General features: G+C 40.8%; 1 protein-coding gene across 9 annotated transcripts; it reads left to right on the top strand.

Moving 5' to 3' along the window:
• Positions 1-1,141: 1,141 nt before the first annotated feature.
• NCOA4 (nuclear receptor coactivator 4) lies at positions 1,142-23,872 on the top strand. 9 transcript variants are annotated; one of them, XM_082339479.1, is made up of 10 exons: positions 1,142-1,301; positions 15,717-15,871; positions 17,127-17,267; positions 17,458-17,546; positions 17,849-17,957; positions 18,512-18,601; positions 19,144-19,287; positions 20,378-21,391; positions 21,796-21,936; positions 22,291-23,872. In XM_082339479.1, the coding sequence occupies exons 2-10, from the start codon at positions 15,731-15,733 to the stop codon at positions 22,294-22,296; spliced, it is 1,875 nt and encodes a 624-aa protein (XP_082195605.1). In that variant the 5' UTR covers positions 1,142-1,301; positions 15,717-15,730; the 3' UTR covers positions 22,297-23,872. The 9 variants fall into 9 exon arrangements, with proteins under 9 accessions (XP_082195605.1, XP_082195602.1, XP_082195608.1 ...); XM_082339476.1 differs by having other exon boundaries at positions 19,141-19,287; XM_082339477.1 differs by having other exon boundaries at positions 1,185-1,298; positions 19,141-19,287.
• Positions 23,873-24,316: the final 444 nt, after the last annotated feature.

The following is a 24,316-nucleotide window of genomic DNA, read 5'->3' as shown; positions in this document are numbered from 1 at the left end:
AAGATAATAAAAAAGTGCCTTGGTCACTTTTAGTTACAAAAGAAGTCTCAATCCAGAATCTGCCTCTGAATTGAAGAGGGAATGAGGGACAGTATGATGCCATCTTGGCTCCGTCTGCCTGTGGCAGTGTTTAAGATGATTTACTTCCTCATGAGGCTTTTGTGGGCCTTTCTGATATTCCCTACAGCTCCTCTTTCTCTACAGCTCCGCTCCTAATCACAGGCCATGAGAGCCCTTTTAGCTTCTGCATCTGAACCTATGTTTCCTGTTGCTGTCTGCGGAGATAGCCTTGCCCCTTGTTATTCTTGGGTGAGATGCATAAAACCCAATTATAATCATTTCCTTTGCAATTCCTACTCAGATGGGAAATCTGGGGAGCAGTTAGCAGCTAGTATTGGGGACCTCTGTCAGAACTAAGAAAGATTCTTATTTTAACATCTGGTAATAAACAAATAAATAAAATTCCAATGTGGATAATTAATGCCAAAATGTGAGGGGAGGTACAGAGTGGTGGAATGTGGAGTGCAGAAAACTGTGTGGTGTGTGATATGGTGCAAACAAGAAAATGCTTTGAAGTCAGATGGTGTAATTTGGAACCTGGGCTCTGACATTTATTTATTTACTGAATTTAAAAAATTGTGGCAAGGTATACATAACATAAAATTTATCATTTTAACCATTTTTGTGGACAACTGAGCAGCATTTAGTATACTCCCATTGCTGTGTGACCATCACCACCACCCATATCCAGAACTTCCCATCTTCCCAGACAGAAACTCTGTACTCATTAAACAATAACTTGCCTTCCCCAAGTCTGCGGCAACCACCATTCTATTTTCTGTCTCTATAAATATGGCTGTTGTAGGTACCTCATATATATGGAATCATATTTTGTCCTTTTGTGTGTTCTTTTATTTTTGCGTCTGTACGTTAAGCCTAAATAATATCTGCCTTGTGAGGACATCGGGTGTGAGAGAATCACTTAGGATAGTCCTCGTTACAGAGCTTGCCTTCGACAAATGTTTCTTTCATTTAACCTTATTTATTCCTAAACGGCGAAAGGACCCTGATCTGCAGCCCAGGAAAACTTGTGCGCCGGCGCTCTCGCCCTCTGGAGGTTAAGCAAGGACCTTGGGCCGACTCGACTTGAGATCTCGCGAGACTGTCAAACGTATGGTATGAGGCGTGGGAGGAAGGTTGTGTTGTCGCGAGAAGTCTGCCTTTAGGCCCTTGGCTTGTATCGGGCAGTGCCTCTGTCCGCGAAGGTCTACTCAGAACGTCCGGAGCTGCACTCGGAGGTGGTAAGAACTGGAGGGGCCAGCGGGGCGGGTGTGCCTCCTCCCTCTCTCAACGCCGCGGGTTCGTCTGGGGCGCCATGGCCGCGTACCGGACCGGCATGGGCCTGTCTGGGCCTGCCTTTAGAGGCCGGCCTCTCCCTCGACCCGCTTGCCTCGAGGGCGGCCTCCTCATGCCTGCCCGCCGCCCTGGGCCTGCCTTCCTCTCTCTGGCCCTCGACTCTCGGCCTGAGGGCCACCTCTTTCTCCCTGCCCGGCCTGTTCTCCCTTCTTCGTCCTTAGACACTCTGGCCTGGGGACCACCAATGGCTGCCTGCCCGCCCGTCCCCCGGCCCCGGCTGTGACAGCTCCAAGTTTTTGCTCCCTCTCGCCGGGGTCACTTGGAGCAAGGAGGGGCCTGTTTTCCCGAACGGGCCCAGAGTTTATACATTCCTAGCCTGTTGGGTGGAAACGCGAAGAAGATAACGTTTTCTTCGGCCCTCTACCTGCCAACACAGCGTTACTTACCGTAAAGTGCTTGTAGTTCTCCCAACAGTCCCGAGAGGTAGTTCCATTATCTCCTTTTTACAGATGAGAAAAGCGAGGCTTGCTAGTTCATTGACTCATTCCACCAACAGTTATTTAATTCAGTGCCTATATGTTCAGGGTGTTGAGGATATAGCAATGAAAGAAAATGGGCACAGCCCTTATTTTCATGGAACTAAATTCTTGTGGCAGGACCAATAATGACCATATAAATAGTCTTAAGTGTCACGTGATGTAACAGGGGTGATGCGATCAAGAATGGCAGAAGGCGGAGTGCTAGTGTCTATTTGACCCCAAAGGCAGAGCTTTTTTCACCATACCATTTTGTGTTGTTTTCTAATCAGGGTAAGGTTCACCATAGCATAACTGTTTGAACCGCCTACTTGGTAATATGGAAATATGGTTGTAGGGACTATTGAGTTACTTCCTGGGTGAGAACGGGGCAGGTAATCATAGCTGGCTCATTTCTGCACAGGGGTACTAATGTGACATTTCTGAACTTTAAAGAACCTCAGAGCCTTTGAGGAAGACCCACCCAAATGCTGCAGTGGAGGTGGGGGGTGTGGTACATGTACCTTTGAGGCAAGTTACTTGGTTTGCTCCTTGACGGTTTGCTAGCTTGCAGATTTGTTAAGTAAGTGAGATGGTATATGTAAAGTCTAGCACGGTAACATTTCTTACATTTTAATATTCCTTCCTCCTTTTCTATTGTCCTTGGGTCCCCAGGGAAAACCTAGTGGTCTAAAGTTTTATGATACTGTATTTTGTGTTTAAATAAACTTCTACAATTATATTATTACTTTTGGGCAAAGAAGTATTTCAAAAGTGGAGAAGCCTGGTGAGCTATGCAGGGAAAGGAAGATGTGATTCTCAAAGAGGGAGGAGGTATCTTATTTTAGAATTACATAGGTTTCCCCACCCCACCCACATTTTATTAAGATTCAGTCGGTTTAGCTGTGCCAGAATCTCAGGAGCCTGTGTAGGGGCTTCATAAAACTGCACAGGTGATTCTGATACATATCCCTCCCCCACTAGCTTCCTGGCTAGTGTTTTATGATCATTTCCCTCCTAGAGTAAGGGTTGGCATACTGGAAGGCATTCAGAGCAGTTGTTGCTGCTGATGGATTTCTAAATCGCAGTCTATTTCAAAGTTTTCTTATTTTCTTAGTTTTCGGTGACTCAATGGCACAGATTTTCCTCTAGATGGCAAGTGTACCATTGTGTCCTTGGGGACTATCACAGTGTGTGTCAGCTTAGGCACTCAATAAATATTTGTTGAATGAATAAAAAGAGATAGTAAAATCTTGACACCTAAATGATCCCTTCAACATACATTGTGTGGTTGGAGACCTTAGACTCATCTGGCATTAAATCTTGGTTCTTTTACTTGGAATCCTGTGACTGTAGGTAATATATCTAACCTTGTCAAGCCTTAGTTTCTCTGTTTTTAAAATTGTGTTGCTACATCACTAATCATTAGAGAAATGCAAATCAAAACCACAATGAGGTATTACCTTCCACCAGTCAGAATGGCCATCATCAAGAAATCTACAAACAATAAATGCTGGAGAGGGTGTGGAGAAAAGGGAAGCCTCTTGCACTGTTGGTGGGAATGTGAATTGATACAGCCACTATGGAGAACAGTATGGAGGTTCCTTAAAAAACTAAAAATAGAACTACCATATGACCCAGCAATCCCACTACTGGACATATACCGTGAGAAAACCATAGTTCAAAAAGAGCCATGTACCACAATGTTCATTGCAGCACTGTTTACAATAGCCAGGACATGGAAGCAACCTAGGTGTCCATTGACAGATGAAGAAGATGTGGCACATATATACAATGGAATATTACTCAGCCATAAAAAGAAACAATATTGAGTTACTTGTAGTGAGGTGGATGGACCTAGAGTCTGTCATACAGAGTGAAGTAAGTCAGAAAGAGGAAAACAAATACCTTATGCTAACACATATGGAATCTAAAAAAAAAAAAAAAGGTTCTGATGAACCTAGGGGCAGGACAGGAATAGAGATGCAGACGTAGGGTATGGACTTGAGGATATGGGGAGGGGGAAGGGTAAGCTGGGACGAAGTGAGAGAGTAGCATTGACATATATACACTACCAAATGTAAAAATAGATAGCTAGTGGGAAGCAGCTGCATAGCACAGGGAGATCAGCTCAGTGCTTTGTGACCACCTAGAGGGGCGGGATAGGGAGGGTGGGAGGGAGGTGCAAGAGGGAGGGGATATGGGGATATATGTATATGTATAGCTGATTCACTTTGTTATACAGCAGAAACTAACACACCATTGTAAAGCAATTATACTCCAATAAAGATGTTAAAATAAATAAATAAATTGTGTTGAGAGTATGTACGTACCTTAAAGTTTTGGGAGGACTAAATGAGATAATGTGTAAAAATAAAAGTCTTGGCACATAGATATATTAAATACTTAAGCCATTCTTTTTCTTTTTTTTTTATAAATTTATTTTTGGCTACGTTGGGTCTTTTGTTGCTGCGCGTAGGCTTTCTCTAGTTGCGGCGGGCTGGGGCTACTCTTTTGTTGCTGTGCCCATACTTCTCATTGCGGTGGCTTCTCTTGTTGTGGAGCACAGGCTCTAGGTGCGTGGGCTTCAGTAGTTCTGGCGCAGGGGCTCAGTAGTTGTGGCTCACGGGCTGTAGAGCGCAGGCTCAGTAGTTGTGGCGCACGGGCTTAGTTGCTCCGCGGCACGTGGGATCTTCCCGGACCAGGGCTCAAACCCATGTCCCCTGCATTGGCAGGCGGATTCTTAACCACTGCGCCACCAGGGAAGTCCCTGAATCCATTCTTCCAACAAATATTTATTGAACATCTACTGTATAACAGTGAACAAAAAGACAAAGTCCCTGCCTGTGTGGAACGTATCTTCTAGTGTGTTTTCTGAAGTGGGATCAGAAAATAAATGGTTTCTATGTGTCAGATACTGATAAACACTATGGAGATAATTTTAAAATAAAATATATTAAGGGGGGGTGTGTGGAAGGAAGACTTATTTTACATAGGGTAGTGAGGAAGATGACACTAAGGAAGAGGAGTGGGCATGATATCTGGAGGATAAATGCAAGGGCCCTGAGGCATGCTGGAGGAGCAGCTCCAGCCTCAGAGAATGAAGACCTGTCACAATGCAGGATACACAGTGGAATGTGGTGCTGGATCAGAGAGCACCTTCTGAGTGTTACTGAAATCAGTGAATTCAGTGTCTCTGTATACTTACTAGTTAGGTTGCAAGTCTAAAGTGATTATGATAAGGGACCAACCAATATGTATATACTGGATTATGTTCACTTTCATGAAGGAACTATAGATTTCCATGGCAGTTTTATTATTCTTCCTGCTGCTTTTTGGCCCTCTTAAAATTTTGCTACGGGTTTTCACTTTGGCTTTGTTTCCAATATAGGTATGTCTAAATACATTGTTGCGACATACAAGATGTAAACAATGCAGGTGGCCTAGGCTGATAAGGAGGCCAAGTTCATGACTTTTGCTCTGGTGAATTTTTTTTTTTTTTTTAAGTTCAATGGATAACAGCATGGTAGAGTTGAAGGAATAAGCCTCTACTCATTTTTTAAATAATTAATTAATTAATTAATTTTTATTTTTGGCTGTGTTGGGTCTTCGTTTCTGTGCAAGGGCTTTCTGTAGTTGTGGCAAGCGGGGGCCACTCTTCATCGCGGTGCGCGGGCCTCTCACTATCACGGCCTCTCTTGTTGCGGAGCACAGGCTCCAGACGCGCAGGCTCAGTAGTTGTGGCTCACGGGCCTAGTCACTCCGCGACATGTGGGATCTTCCCAGACCGGGGCTCGAACCTGTGTCCCCTGCAGTGGCAGACAGATTCTCAACCACTGCGCCACCAGGGAAGCCCTGGTGAATTGTTTTAATAGTGTTGCTATCTATGCTTGTCAGTTAGAGGAGCTGCCATATAGTCCTTCTCAGCTTGTCTTCTTTGCTTGTTAAATCATAACATTACAGTCATAATTTGTAAACTTCCCACCTAGCCTACCATACCTCAAATCCTGGCAAGTCATCCTTACTCTTTGAATTAAATAGATTCACTGGCAAGTGAACAAAAAGTTATCTTGAGGGTGCTTTTTTTTACTACTGACATGAATGCTCATTCTAACTCTCTTAGCCATTCTTATCCCAAGTCGTCATCCCTGATTTTGCTTGGCTCAATTATGCAGTGGAATCAAGATGTTCTTTTTGAGGCAAGGAGTATGTTTGGTTGCTAAATATTTCTCTTATCTAGCATTGCCTTGAGTCCTTTAGAAATGTAACAATTTGGTTCAGTGAAGGAGTGAGTAACTGGCAACATAGGTTAAAAGGTTTTTGCTTGTCAGTTGCTCATAGACAAGAAGTTAGGTCTCTTAATACTTGGACAATTACAGATTTCATAAGAACATGATCTCACGTATATTTTGAGTTTTATTTTGGCATATTTTCTAGTCCTCCAGGCTTTAGAGGAGGGAAAATATTTTATAACTTGCTTACTTCTGTGGGGAAAACCGCAAGGTGTTTACCATATAAAATCAGGGATAAAATGATATTATTACTGTGATAGTAGATAAATAACATGTTTTCCTAACCTTGGCTATATTATGGCGAGAAGTTTCAAGTTGAAGATAGGGCACAGCCCTACTTCTGAAAGCTTACCAAACTTCTGTGATGTCAGCTGGAATTTCTGTGGTACTGCAAAATCAGAGAAAAAAAATCCAGAGTTGACTGTAAATACAGTTAAATCAGCTGGTGCTTGTGAATCTGTATAGCTGGGCTTTGATGGGCTTGGTGTCAGGAAAGACACATTATGTCAGTGCCTATCCTGGAATTATAGTTTCAGTAGCAATATGCTTGCTAGTTTTGTCTTGTTTGAAAGAGAACAAAAAGTAATAGTTATGGTAGAAACATTTCCACTTCTGAAAAACCCTCCTGAATTAATGCAGGCCTTAGTGGGACATCAAGTTGATTACTTATGTTTGAAGCACAACTCTACCATAGTTATTGTGGCTGGTCTGAAATTGAGCATTCATTTATATTTATTCATCCATCCATTTATCAAACATGTATTAAGCCTCTGTTGAGTTGAGGGCTACAGCACTGCACAACTCCAGGGACACCATTCTCTTTATGTCAATTCAATAGAGCACATAGAATGTAAAGGGGGGTTGGTAATGCCATGATACTGATAGCAGGCAGTCTGTTCAGCACTAGGGTGTACAAAGCCAAATAATATGTGGTCCCGTCTCTTGGGGACCTCTCAGGCCAAGGAGGCAGACATGTAACAGTAAGGATAACATGTGTTATAGGTGTCATGCTGGAAACTTACACAGGTTACAGTGAGCCCAGAGGAGGCAGCAGTTAACTCTCTAGGTCAAAACTATTGAGGAATGGGATGCTTGGTCAGGAAAGGCTTAATAGTGTTGGTGACTTAAGCATAGTCAGAAAAGCAGACAGGTGGGGAGAAGGGGAGGAACTGGCTTTGCTGGCAGAGAGAGCTGGGAGAGCCAAGCTGTACAAGGCAAAGCAGCCTGGTCTATGCATGGAACTGCTGTCTGGAAGATCACGGTGTGGGCGCTGCTCTGGGGAGACAGCAGGAGAGTCAGGCTGAAGCCAGAAGACAGAGAACTTTATTTATTAAAGAAATTTGGACTTTATCCTGTAGGTGGGGGGGAACCATTGGAGAGTTATAGTTTATGCTCTCTTTAGATGAGATGATCTACTAATCTACCGGGAAATAGATGGTTCTCTTGTTGTGAGACGGCGTAGAAATCTTGAAACAGAAGAGAGGTGAAATGCCTTATGACTTTTTCCCCTTTAGAACTTAAACATTTCGTAAATATGCCAGGGCAAATAACAAAGCTTAAGGGAGTAAAGAGGTGCCTGCAAAGTCTGAATGCAGAATTCTTGTAGATTTTTATGATTTTTTCTCTCCCCAGTCTTTTTATATTTATATACTCTTTAGTAAGTCACATCATTATAGGAACAACTAAAGCTGTCATAAACAGAATAACACCGACTCTCAGTAACTGTGTAAGTAAGTTCAAGTGAAGAAGAGCTGCAGCATTTAGTGTGCTGAGGCATTGGCCAGGATCCTTTAGAGAGGGCATAGAGACCACTGGTTATGTAGGTGATGGTCAACAAAGTTCCTACTGTATTTACATTGTAACTATTTTGTAGTGGCATATAAAAGAGAGGTGAAAGTTCTTGACATTAGTCATATTTTTACAGACTGAGAATTCCTTTTTTCTAGCCATTGACTTAAAGTATAAATACAAAGGGCTATCAAATTTTAACTTTCATCATTCAGAGGTATGTATCTTCTTTGTATCTTCACAAAATATGTTCTCCAATGAAGAAATTTTGAATTCAGAGATAAGTTGTTTTCTTATTATTTTTGGTAGTGAATGTCTGAAGTGGGATCCCAGAAACTGTGCAACACAGATAAAGCAGGCACTTCCATAAACTCTGTTCATCTGAAATCTGAGGGATGCTTAATCTGAGGGTGATAGTCTTCAGTGTCCACTGGCCTTTGCTTTTTGTCAAGTGGTTTTGCTTTACTCTTACTGTTTATGAAAATAGCTTCATATGCATAGATGAGAGTAAGTATTTTACATTAAAAAAATTGAAGGGAATGACAAGGCTGTATAGAATTCTGTCTCTGGCCTGATTGGATATGCAGACTTTGAGGATTATTTTCGGAGAAAAGGGCATCAAAGTAGAGCACCATGAGCGTGATAATCATCAGACAGGAAGTACTTACCATGTGCCAGGTACGGTCTTAAACATTTTTTTGTATATTCATATAATTCTCATTGAGTTGGGCCCATTATTATTGTCCTCATTTTACAGATGGGGAAACTGAGGCACAGATTGGTTAAGTGACTTGCCTAAGGTTACACCACATCTAAGTAGCAGAGCCAGGTTTTGTATGGAAACGGTCTAGCTCCAGAGTTCATCCTCTTAACTACTCTGTATTACAGTCTCTCCTGGTGGAGCTTTCATTTCACTATTGTATTCCCAGCACCTAGAATAGAGCTTGGCATCTGGTTGGTGCTCAGTCAACTTGTTGAATGAGAAGCATCCATGAGTGTTAAATGCAGCACTGGCCTGAGGCCGTGTGGAAGTGTGTTTGAGAGAGAGACAGACGGACGCTGGGGTATAGGTAGAGTTATGTCACAGAAGTGAGATGTAAGAGCCTGAAACAAAAGCCGGGGCTTGAACCTCAGGCTGACAGTGGTAATCTCAGAGGTAGTTAGGACCTACTGGACAGGAACATTCCAATAATAACTCCGGAAGCCTTCTGACTGGCCCACGTTTGTTATTTCTTTGTAGTGATTAGCAGCAAAATCCTTAAAGACGTCTTGACGATTTGGGGCGCGGATCGGGGTGGACACAGGCTAAGCGCTGGAGCAGGTGGGCCGAGGAGAGGCTGGAGAGGAGCCCCTGGCGTCCCTCGGGGCTCTGCGAGCTGGCTTCGCCCTGGGCGGTCGGGCGGGGATGGTGGCGTCCAGCCGGGAGGCCAAGTGGCCACGCCGGAGCCTTGCGGGAGGCTGCGGGGGGTCCTCTGGCAGCTGGAGGGTCTTGCGAGCCGCCCGAGTGGGCGGTGCCTGCGGCCCCACCCCGGCGTCGACGTGCGCGCTCCCGCTCGCCCGTGGGGCGCTGCAGGCGCGCGGGCGGGGCGCGGCCTGAGGGTTCAGGGAACCTTTGTCACCCTGGTCGCGGATAAAGCAGCGTTCTGCTTGCCGGGCAGCTTGCACGGCGGGGACCTGGCCTGCAAGGAGGTACGTCTGGCAGCCCAAGGCCGCAGCGGGAGCCCTCGGGGTGGGCTCCTCTTGCCGGGCTGGAAACGGACCCTGCGGCCGGGGCTGTGTGCATGCGTACTGAGCGGTGCTCGTGCCCGCTCTTAAGCGGAGAGTGGACGCGCGGCTGCGGCTTCCAGGGAGGACGGGACCCAGGCTTCTTAGGGCGCCTGTGCTCCTAGAAAGTGTTGGGGAACCTGGAAAGTCGCATGAGTCACTGTTGCTTTTGAACTAGAAACGCTTTACTTGGCATTAGATGGTAATGACCAATATTGTGGTCTGTTTTCAGTTACTGCTTCGGAAAGTTGAAGTGCTGGAATTGATTGCTCATAGTTACATGTATAAAGGTAGATCTGAGCGCAGTAAGGTCTGAAGTGTTAAACGATCTTAAAATGTGCTATCGTGAATTTATTACCTTATTTTGTTTGTTTCTTCAGGAATTAACCTTTATTTACATAGTTTTTAAATTACGAAGAATCAGATCTTGAATTTCAGAAACTATTAAAGAATTAAAGGGTTAGGATAAGATACGTATAGATAACCTTTGAGTTAATGAATTGTGATATAAAAAAACCTTTTATTTTTTAAAACTGACAGTAAGAAGAAAGAAAATGTTAAGAAATGTCTCAAAAAAAAAAAAAAAGAAATGTCTCAAGGTAAAATTGCATGCGGACTATTATTATAATTTTTTTCCTGAAAATTTGTACAGATGTTCTGATATATGTTGTCTTATCAAAGATAACCAAATGGGCAGTTAGTGTTTCGAATTTAGTAATTCATAGAACATAGTAAGTATCTTATGGGTCTGTTTTCTAAGGGCTTGGTTTTTTTGCAATGATTTAGATGCTAGGAAAATAAGTGAAAAGTGGACACCTTTTTTGGAGAGGAGGGCCATTTGGGAAGGGGGGACAAGCAGTGAGACCTGAAAGGTGCAGTTAGAAATGATATAAGCCTTCATTCAGACAGAGGAATGGAATGTGGAATGGTTGTGATAAGATGTGAGATCAGAACCCAGGGCTCTTGCTCCTGTCCTTCATCTTGGAAGTGTTTTGATTATTCTGAGTCTGTCATGATGTGCTGTTTATTTTTGTTAGCATTATCTAAGGAAGATGGTTCTGAAAAATTGTTATAATTTATTGAGGACTATGAGAATGGACTGAGATTCTTAATGGAAGGTGTTCCGTTAGTAACCCATTGCAATGTTAATTTTAATCTTTAGTGTTGGCAAATAAAAAGAATTTATGGGTGATAATACACTAAAGGAAGAACAAGCTGGTCAGAAGGAGAGAATCCAGGACTAGACCCTAGGAACCCTAGTTCTAAACCCAAATCTGCGTGTAATGGCTGTGGATGGGTCATTTAAACTCTCTGGGGCTTTGTGGCTTCATCTGTGTAATGAGAGTAGTCTACTAAAGAGATGGCTAAGGTTTTTTCAACTTTAAATTGTGGTTTGTGTCGGTCACAAGAGGGTTATGGCTCTTTGGAAATTTTATGGTTAAACCATATGATAAGGACTTAGCTTCATTTGTGGTTTAGTTGCTCAATTCTGGTTCCATGATCTTTGGATTTCATAACTAGATTCGTGCAAAGCATTGTGCAAGTATGGCATATATAGTTTGTGGAACTCTTCTTTGAAGAAAGCTCTAGGTTTTCCTGGAGCCTTATTTTTTTGTTTGAGGGATGTGTGTGTTTCCCCCTCGATCTCTCTCCTCCTCCAAAACCTAAAACAGGAACCCTAGAGGCAGGGAAGTTTTAGAAAGCACTTAAACTTTTAACTTGTCTCAAAAAAAAAATACACATTTAAGGCAATCCTCTGTTGAAGGTGGTAGGGCAGTAGTTTGGATTATAAAGGTGAAGAGAAAAAGACATTTTTTGTAGTCTTTCATTGATGTGAATTTTAGAATTAGAGCTGATTTGGTCCAGTCTTTTTTAAATTTATTTATTTATTTTTGGCTGTGTTGGGTCTTCGTTTATGTGCGAGGGCTTTCTCTAGTTGCGGCAAGCGGGGGCCGCTCTTCATCGTGGTGCGCGGGCCTCTCAACTGTCGCGGCCTCTCTTGTTGAGCATAGGCTCCAGATGCGCAGGCTCAGTAGTTGTGGCTCACGGGCCCATTTGCTCCGCGGCATGTGGGATCTTCCCAGACCAGGGCACGAACCCGTGTCCCCTGCATCGGCAGGCAGATTCTCAACCACTGCGCCACCAGGGAAGCCCCCGGTCCAGTCTTTTTACAGGTTAGAAAACAGGCAAAAGTGTGTGTATATTTGGTATGTATTAGAGAGTTTAGACTACTGACTTTTTGCCATAAAAACAACTTGTCTTTTGCTGTGTTTTATAGTGAGAGGAGTATATGGGGAGCTATATTTATTAAACAAGTACCACATCCTCACCCCTAAGTCTATGAGGTAAGTATTGTTATCCTCACTTATTTAATTAGGACATTAGGTTCAAAAAGGGCAAATGGTCCAAGGTCATAGCATTGATTAATGGCTAAATGATTCTAAGTCAGGGTCTCCTCACTTCAAAGCCTTTTCTAGCTTCAGTGCTGCTTTCTGTATAGTCCATAGGTGGAGATTCTTTAGGTCCCCATAACTCAGCTAACCAAAAACAACCAAAGCGTTAAAAAGTGCAGTGTGCAGGGCCTGGGTTAAGTGCCTAAAGGGAGATATTGTCTCACTTTAACTTCATTGCAGCACTTTGTAGCTACTGTCATTGTCCACATTTTTCTAGAGGAAACAGGTCCAGAGAAGTTAAGTAACTCGCTCATGGGTCTGAAGGTTGCAGATGGAGCTGGAATTCTGGTTTGTCAGGCCTCAGAGTAATCTCTTAAACATCATGCTTGCTACATTGGCTCTCCAAGCTGAAAGGAATGGTGAATTTTTTTTTTTTTTTTTGAAATTGACCATATGAGCTAGATAACTCATACAGGTCTCTCTGGATGTGACATTTCATAAAGCTAGCTCAGACTTCACCTTATTGTGGTTTGAATTCACCCATGTGGTGGAGTTCTTGATTTCAGCTCTGAGGGCTCTCTCCTCACTGCAGTACAAGAAGGCAAACCTTTGCACGGCTTCTTTCTTGGGATTTAAGCTTTGGAAGCCGACTGCCCCTTGACTGCTCCACAGGGAGGAGGAGGGTCAGCGCCAAGGGCAGCAAAGGGACAGACATCCCTGGGGCTGGCCGTAAAGGAATGAAACAGGTTTTCTTAATGGCTTTAAAGACCCCTACTCTAACAAGGTGACTGTTTTGAAGGATAACACATTTTAATTTGAAAACAAGGGATAAATATGTGGGGAAAATCAGTTTTGTAACTTTTAAATCTCATCCTACCTTCTATCCATAGCTGATAAGAGGAAAATACAAGTTGTGTACTCTTGCCATATTCTGTTCTTGTTAGGCAGTTGTATAGTATTTGTGATGGACTTGAGAAGACTTCTCTAAGTCAGCACTGTATGCATTTGAATTTGTCTCCCACGTGATCAATGTCAAAAACTACTGGTTTTTGACATTGTGAAGCAACATTTTGACTTAATGTTATTGTTTAAATTTTACACTGTGCCAGGCATTGTGGCATTGCATACACATGGTGAGGACCTAAGAATGGGAAATTTGGCACAGGTGAAAGTTGGTTAATACATTTGAAAGACAGCTAAACATGCTTTGCATATAAGTAACTTAAGTGAAAAGTGAAACAACTTGTGGTAATGAGGTGACATTCCACTCTCTGAATATGAGCCAGCATTTCACTCGTTATGCAGGTATTGTTCAAGTTCCTACAGTGTGCACTAAGTGCACACTAATGGCGTGCTTAAAACAGGGCAGCTTATAGTGTGAAAAAGAAGGTAGCAAAGTAGCTGCAGCTGGTGTTTCAAAGGTTGGAAAAAAATCTCCAAGGGGATTCCTGTCAAATCCAGTTAATGAAGCCCTTCCATTTTAGAGATCATTATGGGGAAACAGACTGTGGCAACAAAATAGCAGGGAGAAGTTAGAAAATTTCCTGAATCTTTCAGGAACTCTAGTTCCTGAATGTGAATTTTCTGCTGAGATGGTCAAAAGAAAGCCTACTGGGCTTCTTCCTCCCGCTGTCTTATTTCTGAGGGTGGGGAATCATAGTGTTCGGCCCGTTTCAGCTTCTAGCTAGCCACTTGGCCCTAAACCTCGGCTTAAAGATGCAGTGTAGGCCAGAGTTCCCTGGGTCTCAGATGAGCAGTCAGCCATTTGCACTGTGTAGACTGCTGTTCAGCCGAAAGCTGGCTTGCTTCTCTGAGAAGGTCGTTTCCTTCAGGACTGTTAGGAAGTTCTTTTATATGTTGCCTCAGATGTCTCCTGTTAATCCTCCTCTACTCCTTTGGGTCATTCTGAACAGGTCTAATTCTATTTGACAGGTCTCCAAGTATTCCAGAATAGTAATCTTGTCCTCCCAGAGACTTCTCTTATCTAGACTAAACAGCCTCTCTTCCTGGAGAAATTTTTCATGGTTATGAGGCCCCTTTCTTTCTTTTTCTAAATGCCTCTTTCTGAAGTTTGTTATTCAGAAAGAAATTTCAAAATTAGTCTAATAAACATGGAACAGATTAGTGGCAAACGCTATACTTTTGGTAAATGTAGTCAAATAGCATGTAAGTAATTTTCGCCTGAGATCCAGCACACTGCTAACTCATATAGAACTTGCTTTCAATTAAAAATCTCCATCCTTTTACATTTATTCTCTTCCACTTTGCCCTCCCCCGTTCAAGTAAAAAAAAAAAAATCTACATTTTTGTTTTATAAGATTTAACAGCTATGTAGAGATTGTTTGGAATCTATTTTTGTCACAGCCATGTGTTATCTCCAACTTTAATGTCTGCCTTCTGTGTTTTCATACAGGCAATTAGGGAAAACAGTAGAGTAATTGGGGAAAACAGGCATACCTCTAAATACTTAACAGACTGGTTTCAATTCATTATCCTTTGAGTACTTTGTAAAAAATAATTTTATGATTCAATTTAGTTGGCCTGTTTTGCGCATGTTCACTTTGTCCACAGAGATCGTATACAACCTTGTCGCAAGTCTTACTATTGTCCAAATATATCGTGTCTAAAGGATTATGTTGACTGGCCAGTTTAGTAAAACTACCCAAGAAGGAAATAATTTTGGTGTCACAGGGCTTAGTGAATCCATGCTGGGCTACTGTGATCACTGCTTTCTTTTTGTAAGTATTTAGAAACCATCTCTGATTCTAGATCTATCCAGGATAGACATCAGACTGTTCTTCCAGCAGTTTTTGTCAAGCTTTGCTTCATTGCTTTTCTGACAGTCTTCTGTCCCAGTCTCATATCATTATATCTTGGGTTATGTGGTATTTTTCCACTTCTGTTTCTTCTCTCCTATGCTTATTAGAAAACTCTCTGTGGTTTCCCACACCAGTTTCTCTAAGTACCTCCCTTATAGCAGAATCCCATGAAATTATTTTGTCAGATTTACATTCCTGAGAGCTTCCTAGCTATGAAGGCATCCCTGAGTTCTTCCTAAATAAAAAAAAGGGGGGGGGGATAAAAAATTAAATCCTCCCAATAAATTTAGGTTAATGCCAGATCTAAACAATGTTCTAAACTCTGTGTATTAGGTTATTGGTTTGCAGCTTCTTTCCAAAGTAATCATGGGTCCTTCTAGACCTTTTAGTCTTCAGCTCTAAATCTGTAAAACGAGAACACATGCCCCCTGTGACTTCAGGTATGTAAATAGAAACTTAAAATCTAGTGTTCTTTTAACTTTTTGGAGGCTATATGCCCTATCAATTCAGGCAATTTAGTGTATTTTTTCAGAAATATCTGTTCCCATGTAAAGTGTAACTAAAGTAGATGCATAGGATTTTTGGGCAGGAACACAGTAGTGGTGGGCGGGGAAGAGGAGGTAATATTTATTAAGGGTATACTATGTACCAAGTCCTATGTCGGAAGTAATCTAAGTAGTTAGTAACTGGGAGCTGGTTGGAATAATCATTTGGGGGATGATTGCAGGGTGGTTTTTGGTTGTAATTATGGTGCAATTTGGATTGTTCTTCTTTTTTTTTCTTTTAAAGGAACAGGGAGCAGAATGAGTACCTCACAGGACCAGAGTGGCTGCTCCAGTAATAAAGAACCCCATTTGAGGTGTTGTGATGCACGGAGGGACTTGGAGCTTGCTATTGGTGGAGTTCTCCGGGCTGAACAGCAAATTAAAGATAACTTGCGAGAGGTGTGACGTGTGCTTTTCTCTTCCCTTGTCTGAACTCTTATTACAGGGCTGGTTAGAGCATGGCGAAGGGATTGGCTTGTCCAAACCCAGAAGTTTTACCCCATGCCTTGCATTGTCTGCCTGAAATGTTGGTGCCTTTGATTCCAAATGGAAAATAAAGCAGATGTTAGAAGAATCTGGAAACTCCTGCACCACCTTAGAGAATTCAGTCCAGTGTGCATTTTTGATTGCTTCTCTGTGTGGTCCCTGTGCCAAGCACTGCCATCCACTAAAAAGTAACAAAGTGAATGAGCTCAGCTCATTGAACTGGTCAGTTGTGTTCTTAATGCATAAAGGATGGCACTTCAGCATGTCCCCTACCATCTGTTAATTTGGTATTGGCATGGTTTTGGTGGTGGCATGGTTCTATAAATGACTTAATTGTTAGAGCTAGCCAGAACGAAATCTGTTCCTTCTATTGGCCCAATAGCGTTCTGCTGGTGAGTGGGTAGACCAAGTGTTACATGACTTTGAAATACCACTTTACTATCCAGAAAAAGGTGTTTTAAAATATCGTTTCTTATATGGATTCTCCTGGATAATTTATAGCTGTTATGATTTTCTTCCTTAGAATTTTTATATTTATCTCTCTTTTGAATCACTCTTTATGCTTCCAGAAACATTTAGTTTATAATTTTACATAAACTGTCTATCTACCCTAATGGTCTTCTGGCTGTTGACATGTAGTGGCACATCTCTTTACTAAATTGGCCTACTGTAAATGTGTTGCTCATTTGTAGGGTGAGAAAAGAGGTAAGGGCTAGTTATTAAGTTAATATTCTTGTCTTCTTCCACTGATGAATTTGTAAAACTATAGGTTTTCAAATTATGTGGAAAACTTAGGGGCATCAGTATTGCATGACATATCCTTGTATTTTCTCTTGACTCCTTTAGGACACCCAAAATAAACCTGATCCTCTTAGAAGAAGGAGTATTGAAGGAGGATTTTGGAGCTTAGATATGCATTTATGGCTGGGATTCTTAAACTGGGTCCATGGGGCTTTGGTGGTTCCATGGATGGGATTCGGGACTCAACGCTGAAATTATAGGCAAAATTTTGAATGTATGCATTTTTCTGGGGAGACACTCCATAAATGTCATTGGATAATCAAAAGGATTTGTGACCGCCAGAAGTTTAGGGACCTCACCATTCTGTGGGAAACACCATTCTTTGAGCTTATAGCACTAGTGAAGCTAACATATATATGTTTTCTAGGTGAAAGCCCAGATTCACAGCTGCATAAGTCGTCACCTGGAATGCCTTCGAAGCCGTGAGGTGTGGCTGTATGAACAGGTAGATCTCATCTATCAGCTTAAAGAGGAGACGCTTCAGCAGCAGGCCCAACAGCTCTACTGGGTAAGATGACTGCAAGGCCGTGATTGGTTTGAATATGGTTTCTGGTTTCCAGAGACTGTTTTGTCTGTAATGCAGCATTAACACAGATCAGATAAAAATTTAATCTCAAGTGCTATTTGCTATTTGTTAACTTGGATACACTTGGTGCTTTTAGTATCATTGTGGATAGATGGTTTCATTTTTCTTATAGTTGCTGGGCCAGTTCAATTGTCTTATTCATCAGCTGGAGTGCACCCAGAACAAAGACCTAGCCAATCAAGTCTCCGTGTGCCTGGAGAGGTAAAGACCTTTTTTGCTTGTTTTGACTTTGGCTCTTTGACTATGGTGTATTAAAAAAAGAGTCACTTTGTAACTCATTGCATGATTTGGATTTAACTTGATGTCTCTGTTCCTTGGATAAGATCATCCTGCTTTATATATTTAACATCGTACTTGGTGGTACATGGTTAAGTCATCTATCTTTGGTTGAGTTTCTTCGAAAAGTACAATCATTTCAAATAACTCACAATTTGGTTTTTATTTTGGATGAATTTGAAATAGATGTTTCTTTAAAATAGCCAGGTTTTATTTTTTTTCTCCAGACTGGGCAGTTTGACCCTCAAACCTGAAGATTCGACTGTCCTACTCTTTGAAGCCGATATAACTGCCCTGCGCCAGGCAATCACCACGTTTGGGTCTCTTAAGACCATTGTGAGTAGTGTTCATCTCAGAAGGTTCATAGTGAGCTTCTCAGGTCTGTGGCCTCACAGGTGGTCTTAAAAATAACACATTTTCACTGTGAATAGTGGCTTTCTTGAGAATTTGATAAGCTTCAGAAATTTCATTTTCTGATTAAATTTATAGAGCATTAGGCTGGTAGTGCTTGGAATGTGGTATTGACTCATTGATCATCTCTAGAATTCATCTGGTATCTCTTTAAATACCTTTGACTTTTTTCTTATGAAATTTATGGCTTGAATGATCTTTAATATAGAGTCAAATATGGTCTCATTTGGGTCTTGTTAGAAGTAGTAATACTACCAATTCTGGTGAAGGTTTCTTACATGAAGATAGTTATGTAGTACAATAGATAGGGAACTCTCAGATTTTATAACTACTTCATAGGTCAGTGAATTTAGTGTAAAAAATATTTATTCTAGTGAAATGTAACACTTTGCTTAAACTTTTGAAATTTAGGGATTACAATTTCACTTTTTTGGTATGAAAGCATAACATTAGTAAACATGATTAATTTGCTCTTATAGCAAATTCCTGAGCACCTGATGGCTCATGCTAGTTCATCAAACATTGGGCCCTTCCTGGAGAAAAGAGGCTATATCGCATTGCCAGAGCAGGTAAAATGTCATTTTGTTTCTTGTAACTGAGCTATTACTTGGCTTATATTTCTTTTGGGTTTTGATTATATCACTTTTTTTTTTTTTGGCTACCATTTATTTGTAAAAAGGCACCAGTGGTAATAAATTAGTTTATGCAATTAAATGCTTCCCTTGAGACTGAATGTCAGAAATTTAGAGGTTTTAGAGGTGTTGAGTAAGAAAGTAATTGTTACCAGTTAGTTCATAAGAATTATCAATAGCTCTCTGATTGGGTTGGTTCTCTCTTAGGGATCCTTCTCTTTATCATCCATAGAGGTGATTTACTTCTAAAGGCAATGTGAATATAGGATCCTAGAAGTTTTGAGTTGAGAAGAACCCTGGAGATCACCTATACTCCTTGTTTTGTAATTGTGAAAATGGAGGCTTAGGGAAGTCATTTGACTTGTGCAGGGTCAGCATCAAGCCAAGATTAGAGAACTTGGGTCTCCTGCTTTTCTGGCAAACTTTCTACTGCATTTGACATTGCCTTGTTAAGCAGCAAAGTATTATGTGATTAGCAGAAGTCAGCATCCAGCACCACATCTGTCCCTCTCAGCGAATGGCTCCTTGGAAGCAAACCTGCCAGCGGTCGCCAGGCTCCTTACATACCCAGTACCAATCTGCAGGACTGGCTCAACCAAAAGCAGACCTTGGAGAATAGTCAGGTGTGTTGCTGCCTTTATTGTTTCTGAGATAGATGAAGTAATAGATGGGGCTAGTTATTAACTGATAGTGTACGTCTTTGTTTGGTTTTTAGTTCTAGTCTGGGAAACATATATCTTTTAATAACTTTTTATTACAATAGTGACACCTCTACACTGTAGATAAAAAGCTTAGGAAAAAACTGTATAAAGAAATACAAGCCCATAATCCCACATGCAGAAACAACCACTGTAACATTTTTGTTTATGCATACATATACTTTAAAAAAAAAATCATTCTGTAACTTTTGTTTTGGCTAGCAGATTTTTTTACTAATAGAGCATGAATATATTTCTCTGTCATTTAGTTTCTTCCATAAAATCCTTCACAGTATATAATATTTCATTGATTGGCTCTAAACTTGAGTTTTTCTGAATATAAATACATTTCCTCTGCATGTCCAGGAACTGATTATTTGCGTACATTCTTGATTAGTTCTTTAGGAATAAATTCTTAGAAATGGCATTCCTAGATTATAGTTCTGCAGACCCTTTAAGACTTTTGATACAGATTGCCAATTTGGCTTTCCAGGAAGTTGATACCAGTTTATATTCCCACCAGCAGAGTATTGAAGAGACCTGCTTCCCTGAAACTTCTCCAATAGTGGTAGTCGTTAACAAGTTTATTTCTCTGAATTTGACACAAAGTAACAGTAAAAACTTTTGTTTTGAGTTTCTTAGATTACTAAGGAGGTTGAGTATTTTTCATGGTTATTAGCCTTCTTTGATGACTTGTCTCATCATATCCATGGCTCATTTTTGTCTTCTTTATTCATAAAGTCACATTATATAGAAGTACTAGTCTCTTTTCTATAAACTGCTACAAATGCTTTCTCCTAGTTTGCCTTGTTTATTTTAAAACTGCAGAAAATTAAATTTTAATGTAACCATATATTTTAATAGATTAATAGAGAAATCCCATACCTTTTGGCTATGTATATACTTAAATTTAGAAACATTGGGCAGTGTGGTAAATATAAGTAGAAGTCTTATCATTGAATCCCAAAGCAGTCATAATATTCTGGCAAACTAATATTGTGTACTTCTTATGTAGACTTCTGCCAGAGCCTGCAATTTCTTCAGTAATGTCTGGGGCAACCTAAAGGGCTTGGAAAATTGGCTCCACAAGAGTCAGAAACAAGAAGTTTCTGAAAAACCAAGTTACCAAAAGTGTAACAGCTATTCTACTACCAGTTCTTACTCCATTGAAATTGAAAAGGTTGGAGATCTAGAGCTTCTTGATCAAGATGAGATGGAGCTTTCCGATTGGCTGGTGACTCCCCAGGAATCCCATAAGCTTGAGAAGGCTGGGAATGGCAGCTGTGAAACCAGTGAGAAGTTTAAGCTCTTGTTCCAGGTGTTCCAGGAGTCCTATAGTGTGAATGATTGGCTCATCAAGCCTGATTCCTGTACCAATTGTCAGGGTAACCAGCCTAAAGGTGTGGAGATTGAGAACCTGGGCAACCTGAAGTGCCTGAATGACCACTTGGAGGCCAAGAAACCCTTGTCCACTCCCAGCGTGATTACTGAGGATTGGCTTGTCCAGAATCATCAAGACCCATATAAAGTAGAGGAGGTCTGCAAAGCCAATGAGCCCTGTACGAGCTTTGCAGAGTGCGTGTGTGATGAAAATTGTGAGAAGGAAGCTCTGTGTAAATGGCTTCTGAAGAAAGAAGGAAAGGATAAAAATGGTATGCCTGTGGAACCAAAACCTGAACCTGAGAAACATAAAGATTCCCTGAGTATGTGGCTCTGTCCATCCAGAAGAGAGGCAACAGAACAAGCCAAGGCACCGAAGGCAATGGCTTCTTCTAGAATTGCTGATTCCTTCCAAGTCATAAGGAACAGTCCCTTGTCAGAGTGGCTCATTACCCCCTCATGCAAAGAAGGATGTCCCAAGGAAGTGCCTCTTAGAGAGGACAGAGCTGGCATACCAAAGCTTACAAGCCACTTGGCCACTTCCTGGTGTCCCTTTAACACAGCTGACTGGGTCTTGCCAGGAAAGAAGACAGGAAATCTTAGCCAGTTATCCTCAGGAGAAGACAAATGGCTACTTCGAAAGGCCAAGGTGAGCACAACACATTAAAATAGCACCTTTTGAAGTATATTTAATACATTTTTACTTTCTTAATCCCAAACCTTGCAAATGGGCCAGATCCCTAAATATCTTAACTGTTAAATATGGCTTAAGTATTAATTTTGGTGCCATGTTAGCAACAGAGTGGAGGATTTATGATTATTCAGACTGAAATTTCTGTGCATTTTCTAGGCCCCAAATCCCCATCTGGCCTATTTTATTGCTACTTATGGAAAAGATTAGGGGTAGAGAAAATAGTTGTCCCCTTTGCTCATTGTTATTAGAATGCCCAACATTTACATCATTCTTTATAGACACTACACTATTTGAAGATGAATTGTTGGTCTCACGCCTCCCAGTTGTCATGTAGCAATCCACCTTTTGTCTTCTTGCAGGAAGTATTACTTAATTCGCCCCTACAGGAGGAACGCAGCTTTCCCCCAGACTGTTACGGCCTCCCAGCAGTTTGTGATCTCTTTGCCTGTATGCAGCTTAAAGTTGATAAAGAAAAATGGTTGTATCGAACTCCTCTACAGGTGGGTACATGCCACTAGTGCAAATATTAGTTTTAGCTGCTCAAAGATATTTTGCCTTATATATGAATTCATACTTTGCCCACTGAACTGTATTCCTATTAATGGTTTCTGTATTAGGTGAGGTGGGAAAAAGAGAGATCATAAAAATTTCATGTATTTCACTTGAACTTGCTCCATGAAATAACTAGGACATACTTGAAAGTGACCTTTCAAGATGGTGTAGCTGTTGGGAGAATTTTTGGAGCCTGTGTGGATTCTAGTAGCTTATTGAGAAATGAGAGCTTCAGGGTGGGAAGAAACTCGCTTTTTATCCTGCAGTGAAATGACTTTTTATCTATGGGCTTTTCTTTACAGATGTGAAGGAATGGAATACTAGAGTCAAGCAAATTTTCTGCAGATTAGCACAAATCCATGAGCTGAGTGACTGCGGCTTGCCAAATCATTGCGTTTCTGGGTCTGATGTAGTTCCTTTTCTGCCTAATTTTGAACTAGTGAAGAGAAATAATAAATCAAATTTTGAGTTACTGTGTAAAAGAAAAAGGCTGTTTGTTGATGTTGAGGTGATTCAGTTCCTTCTTACAGAAGTATTAATTCACCCCTACCCTAGAAACACAGCATCGTAGTGGGTGGGTCTTTTTCATAAGCCTCCACGGCTCCTTAGTTTGGGTTGTTATTAGAAGTACATTAAAGCACTGTAGTTTTAAAAATGAAATAGTTTTATAATCAAGGTGTGTTGATGTATTCTAAAACTAGTAAACTTACCTAACCTTTTGATTGCCCTTCTTTGGATGCTTCCCTTGTTGTGGGTTTTCTTCCATTAACGGTGAATTCTTCTGTTTAATTAATGTACAATATTATTTCACACAAATAATTAACCTTGCCAATATAGTGGTTTTTTCTTACCAAAACATGTATTAACAATTTTGGCAATTTTTGACATTAATTACAAAACATTTTAGCTTACATGCCAGATTCTACATTATTTTTCTTTTTTTGAAACAAACTCAACTATTTGAAGTTTTATCTTTATTCCCTCCTCTAAACGTTATTATTCAAGTATCTAGACAGCTCTTTCAGAAGGGCTCCATGTTGCTTGAAGACTATATTCAGGGTAATCTTAGCCTCTTTCAAAATATTCTGAAGAACCACAGGCAGAAGAGCCCCAGTGCTGACTAATCAAAAAGCAAAAGGCAAGACATGTTGGAAATGTAGTACTTGAACTATTCACTATCCTAAATGTTACTGGTGCATCCTGTGTAAATGGAAGCTGAACTGGACACCTGGTGCTTTTAACTAGGCATAAATTAAATGTCCTCTCACTGCAAGCATAGCATACCTATACCTTATAATGCAGTGACATTTTAGTGAATAGGCCGTTTTGAACACTGCCTTGGGGTGTTTATTGAAGCTTTATGAAAAGTATTGATGTTTCCCTTAGCATCCTTAAAGTTATGTCCATGCTTTAAAAAGTTTCTCTGTAGAAGAGAAATGGTATTTATACCATGTTTTAAAATTCTGTAAGATGAGACATCTTAGCTGCTTTCCAGGCTTTTACACTATTAAGCCACTCAACTTGCCTATATGTTATTGGAAATACTTTTAAAGTTTGTGATGTGGTCATCTAGAAAGCCCTTTTGGGGAAACTTCACATTCCCAGTGTCATTGCCATACAACTTCATTAGAATTCTTGAACCACAGCTGAAACGAGCCTATTATTTTTTAGTTCCCCGATACCATTTAGAACTTTAAAAACTAAAGGTGGTGGGTAAAAACTTAAGGAGCCTTTCCATTATCTTTGGTTGCAGGAAACTTTGTAGTTTTTGAGGTTTAACACATTGTGTATCCCTAAATTAACAATCACTGTGCTAATGAGTGTAAAACATTTCTTTTGCATTGATGGATTTTGTGCCTCCCTCCATTAAAAGCATAACAGCCATATAGTTGTCCTGTGATTTGTAAAACACCTTGTCACAAAATTATATGAATGTGGTATCCTTTGGTTAGGAGTACAGCTGAGAAACACTTGAACATTAAAAGTTTTTATATTCACTTAAATATCAATGTATTTTATGATTCTTGAATTAGCAAAGAATAGGTTATTACTAACTTCCATTTTGTCTTTCTTGCACACTCTTCATAGGTACTTTTAATTTTTAATCTGCTGTTGCAGGTAAGATATTAAACTGCTTTTTGCTTTTTTTTTTTTAAACTAGAGGACTTCAGCTGAAGTTCAGTGCTTTTCTGCCAAATTCCTTCTAACTAGATGCATTCAGAAAGGCCCTACTTTACTTTCTCTAATCAATCAATCACAATAGCCACCAGTTTTTTAGTATTCATTATGTATACGTATAACCTGCAGTGCAATCTTATTTGATTAACT

The sequence above is a fragment of the Balaenoptera borealis genome (genome assembly GCF_965194805.1).
Source record: "Balaenoptera borealis genome assembly, chromosome: 10".
NCBI lineage: Eukaryota > Metazoa > Chordata > Mammalia > Artiodactyla > Balaenopteridae > Balaenoptera > Balaenoptera borealis.
This window is presented reverse-complemented; position numbering and strand designations above follow the sequence as displayed.

Bases quoted from the DNA above. Each gene is read 5' to 3' on its own strand.
- NCOA4 (XM_082339476.1), top strand. From the start codon at position 15,731: ATGAGTACCTCACAGGACCAGAGTGGCTGCTCCAGTAATAAAGAACCC. The intron at 17,268-17,457 runs GTAAGATGACTG...TTTTTCTTATAG, and splicing joins AGGCCCAACAGCTCTACTGG to TTGCTGGGCCAGTTCAATTG. The intron at 17,547-17,848 runs GTAAAGACCTTT...TTTTTTCTCCAG, and splicing joins GTCTCCGTGTGCCTGGAGAG to ACTGGGCAGTTTGACCCTCA.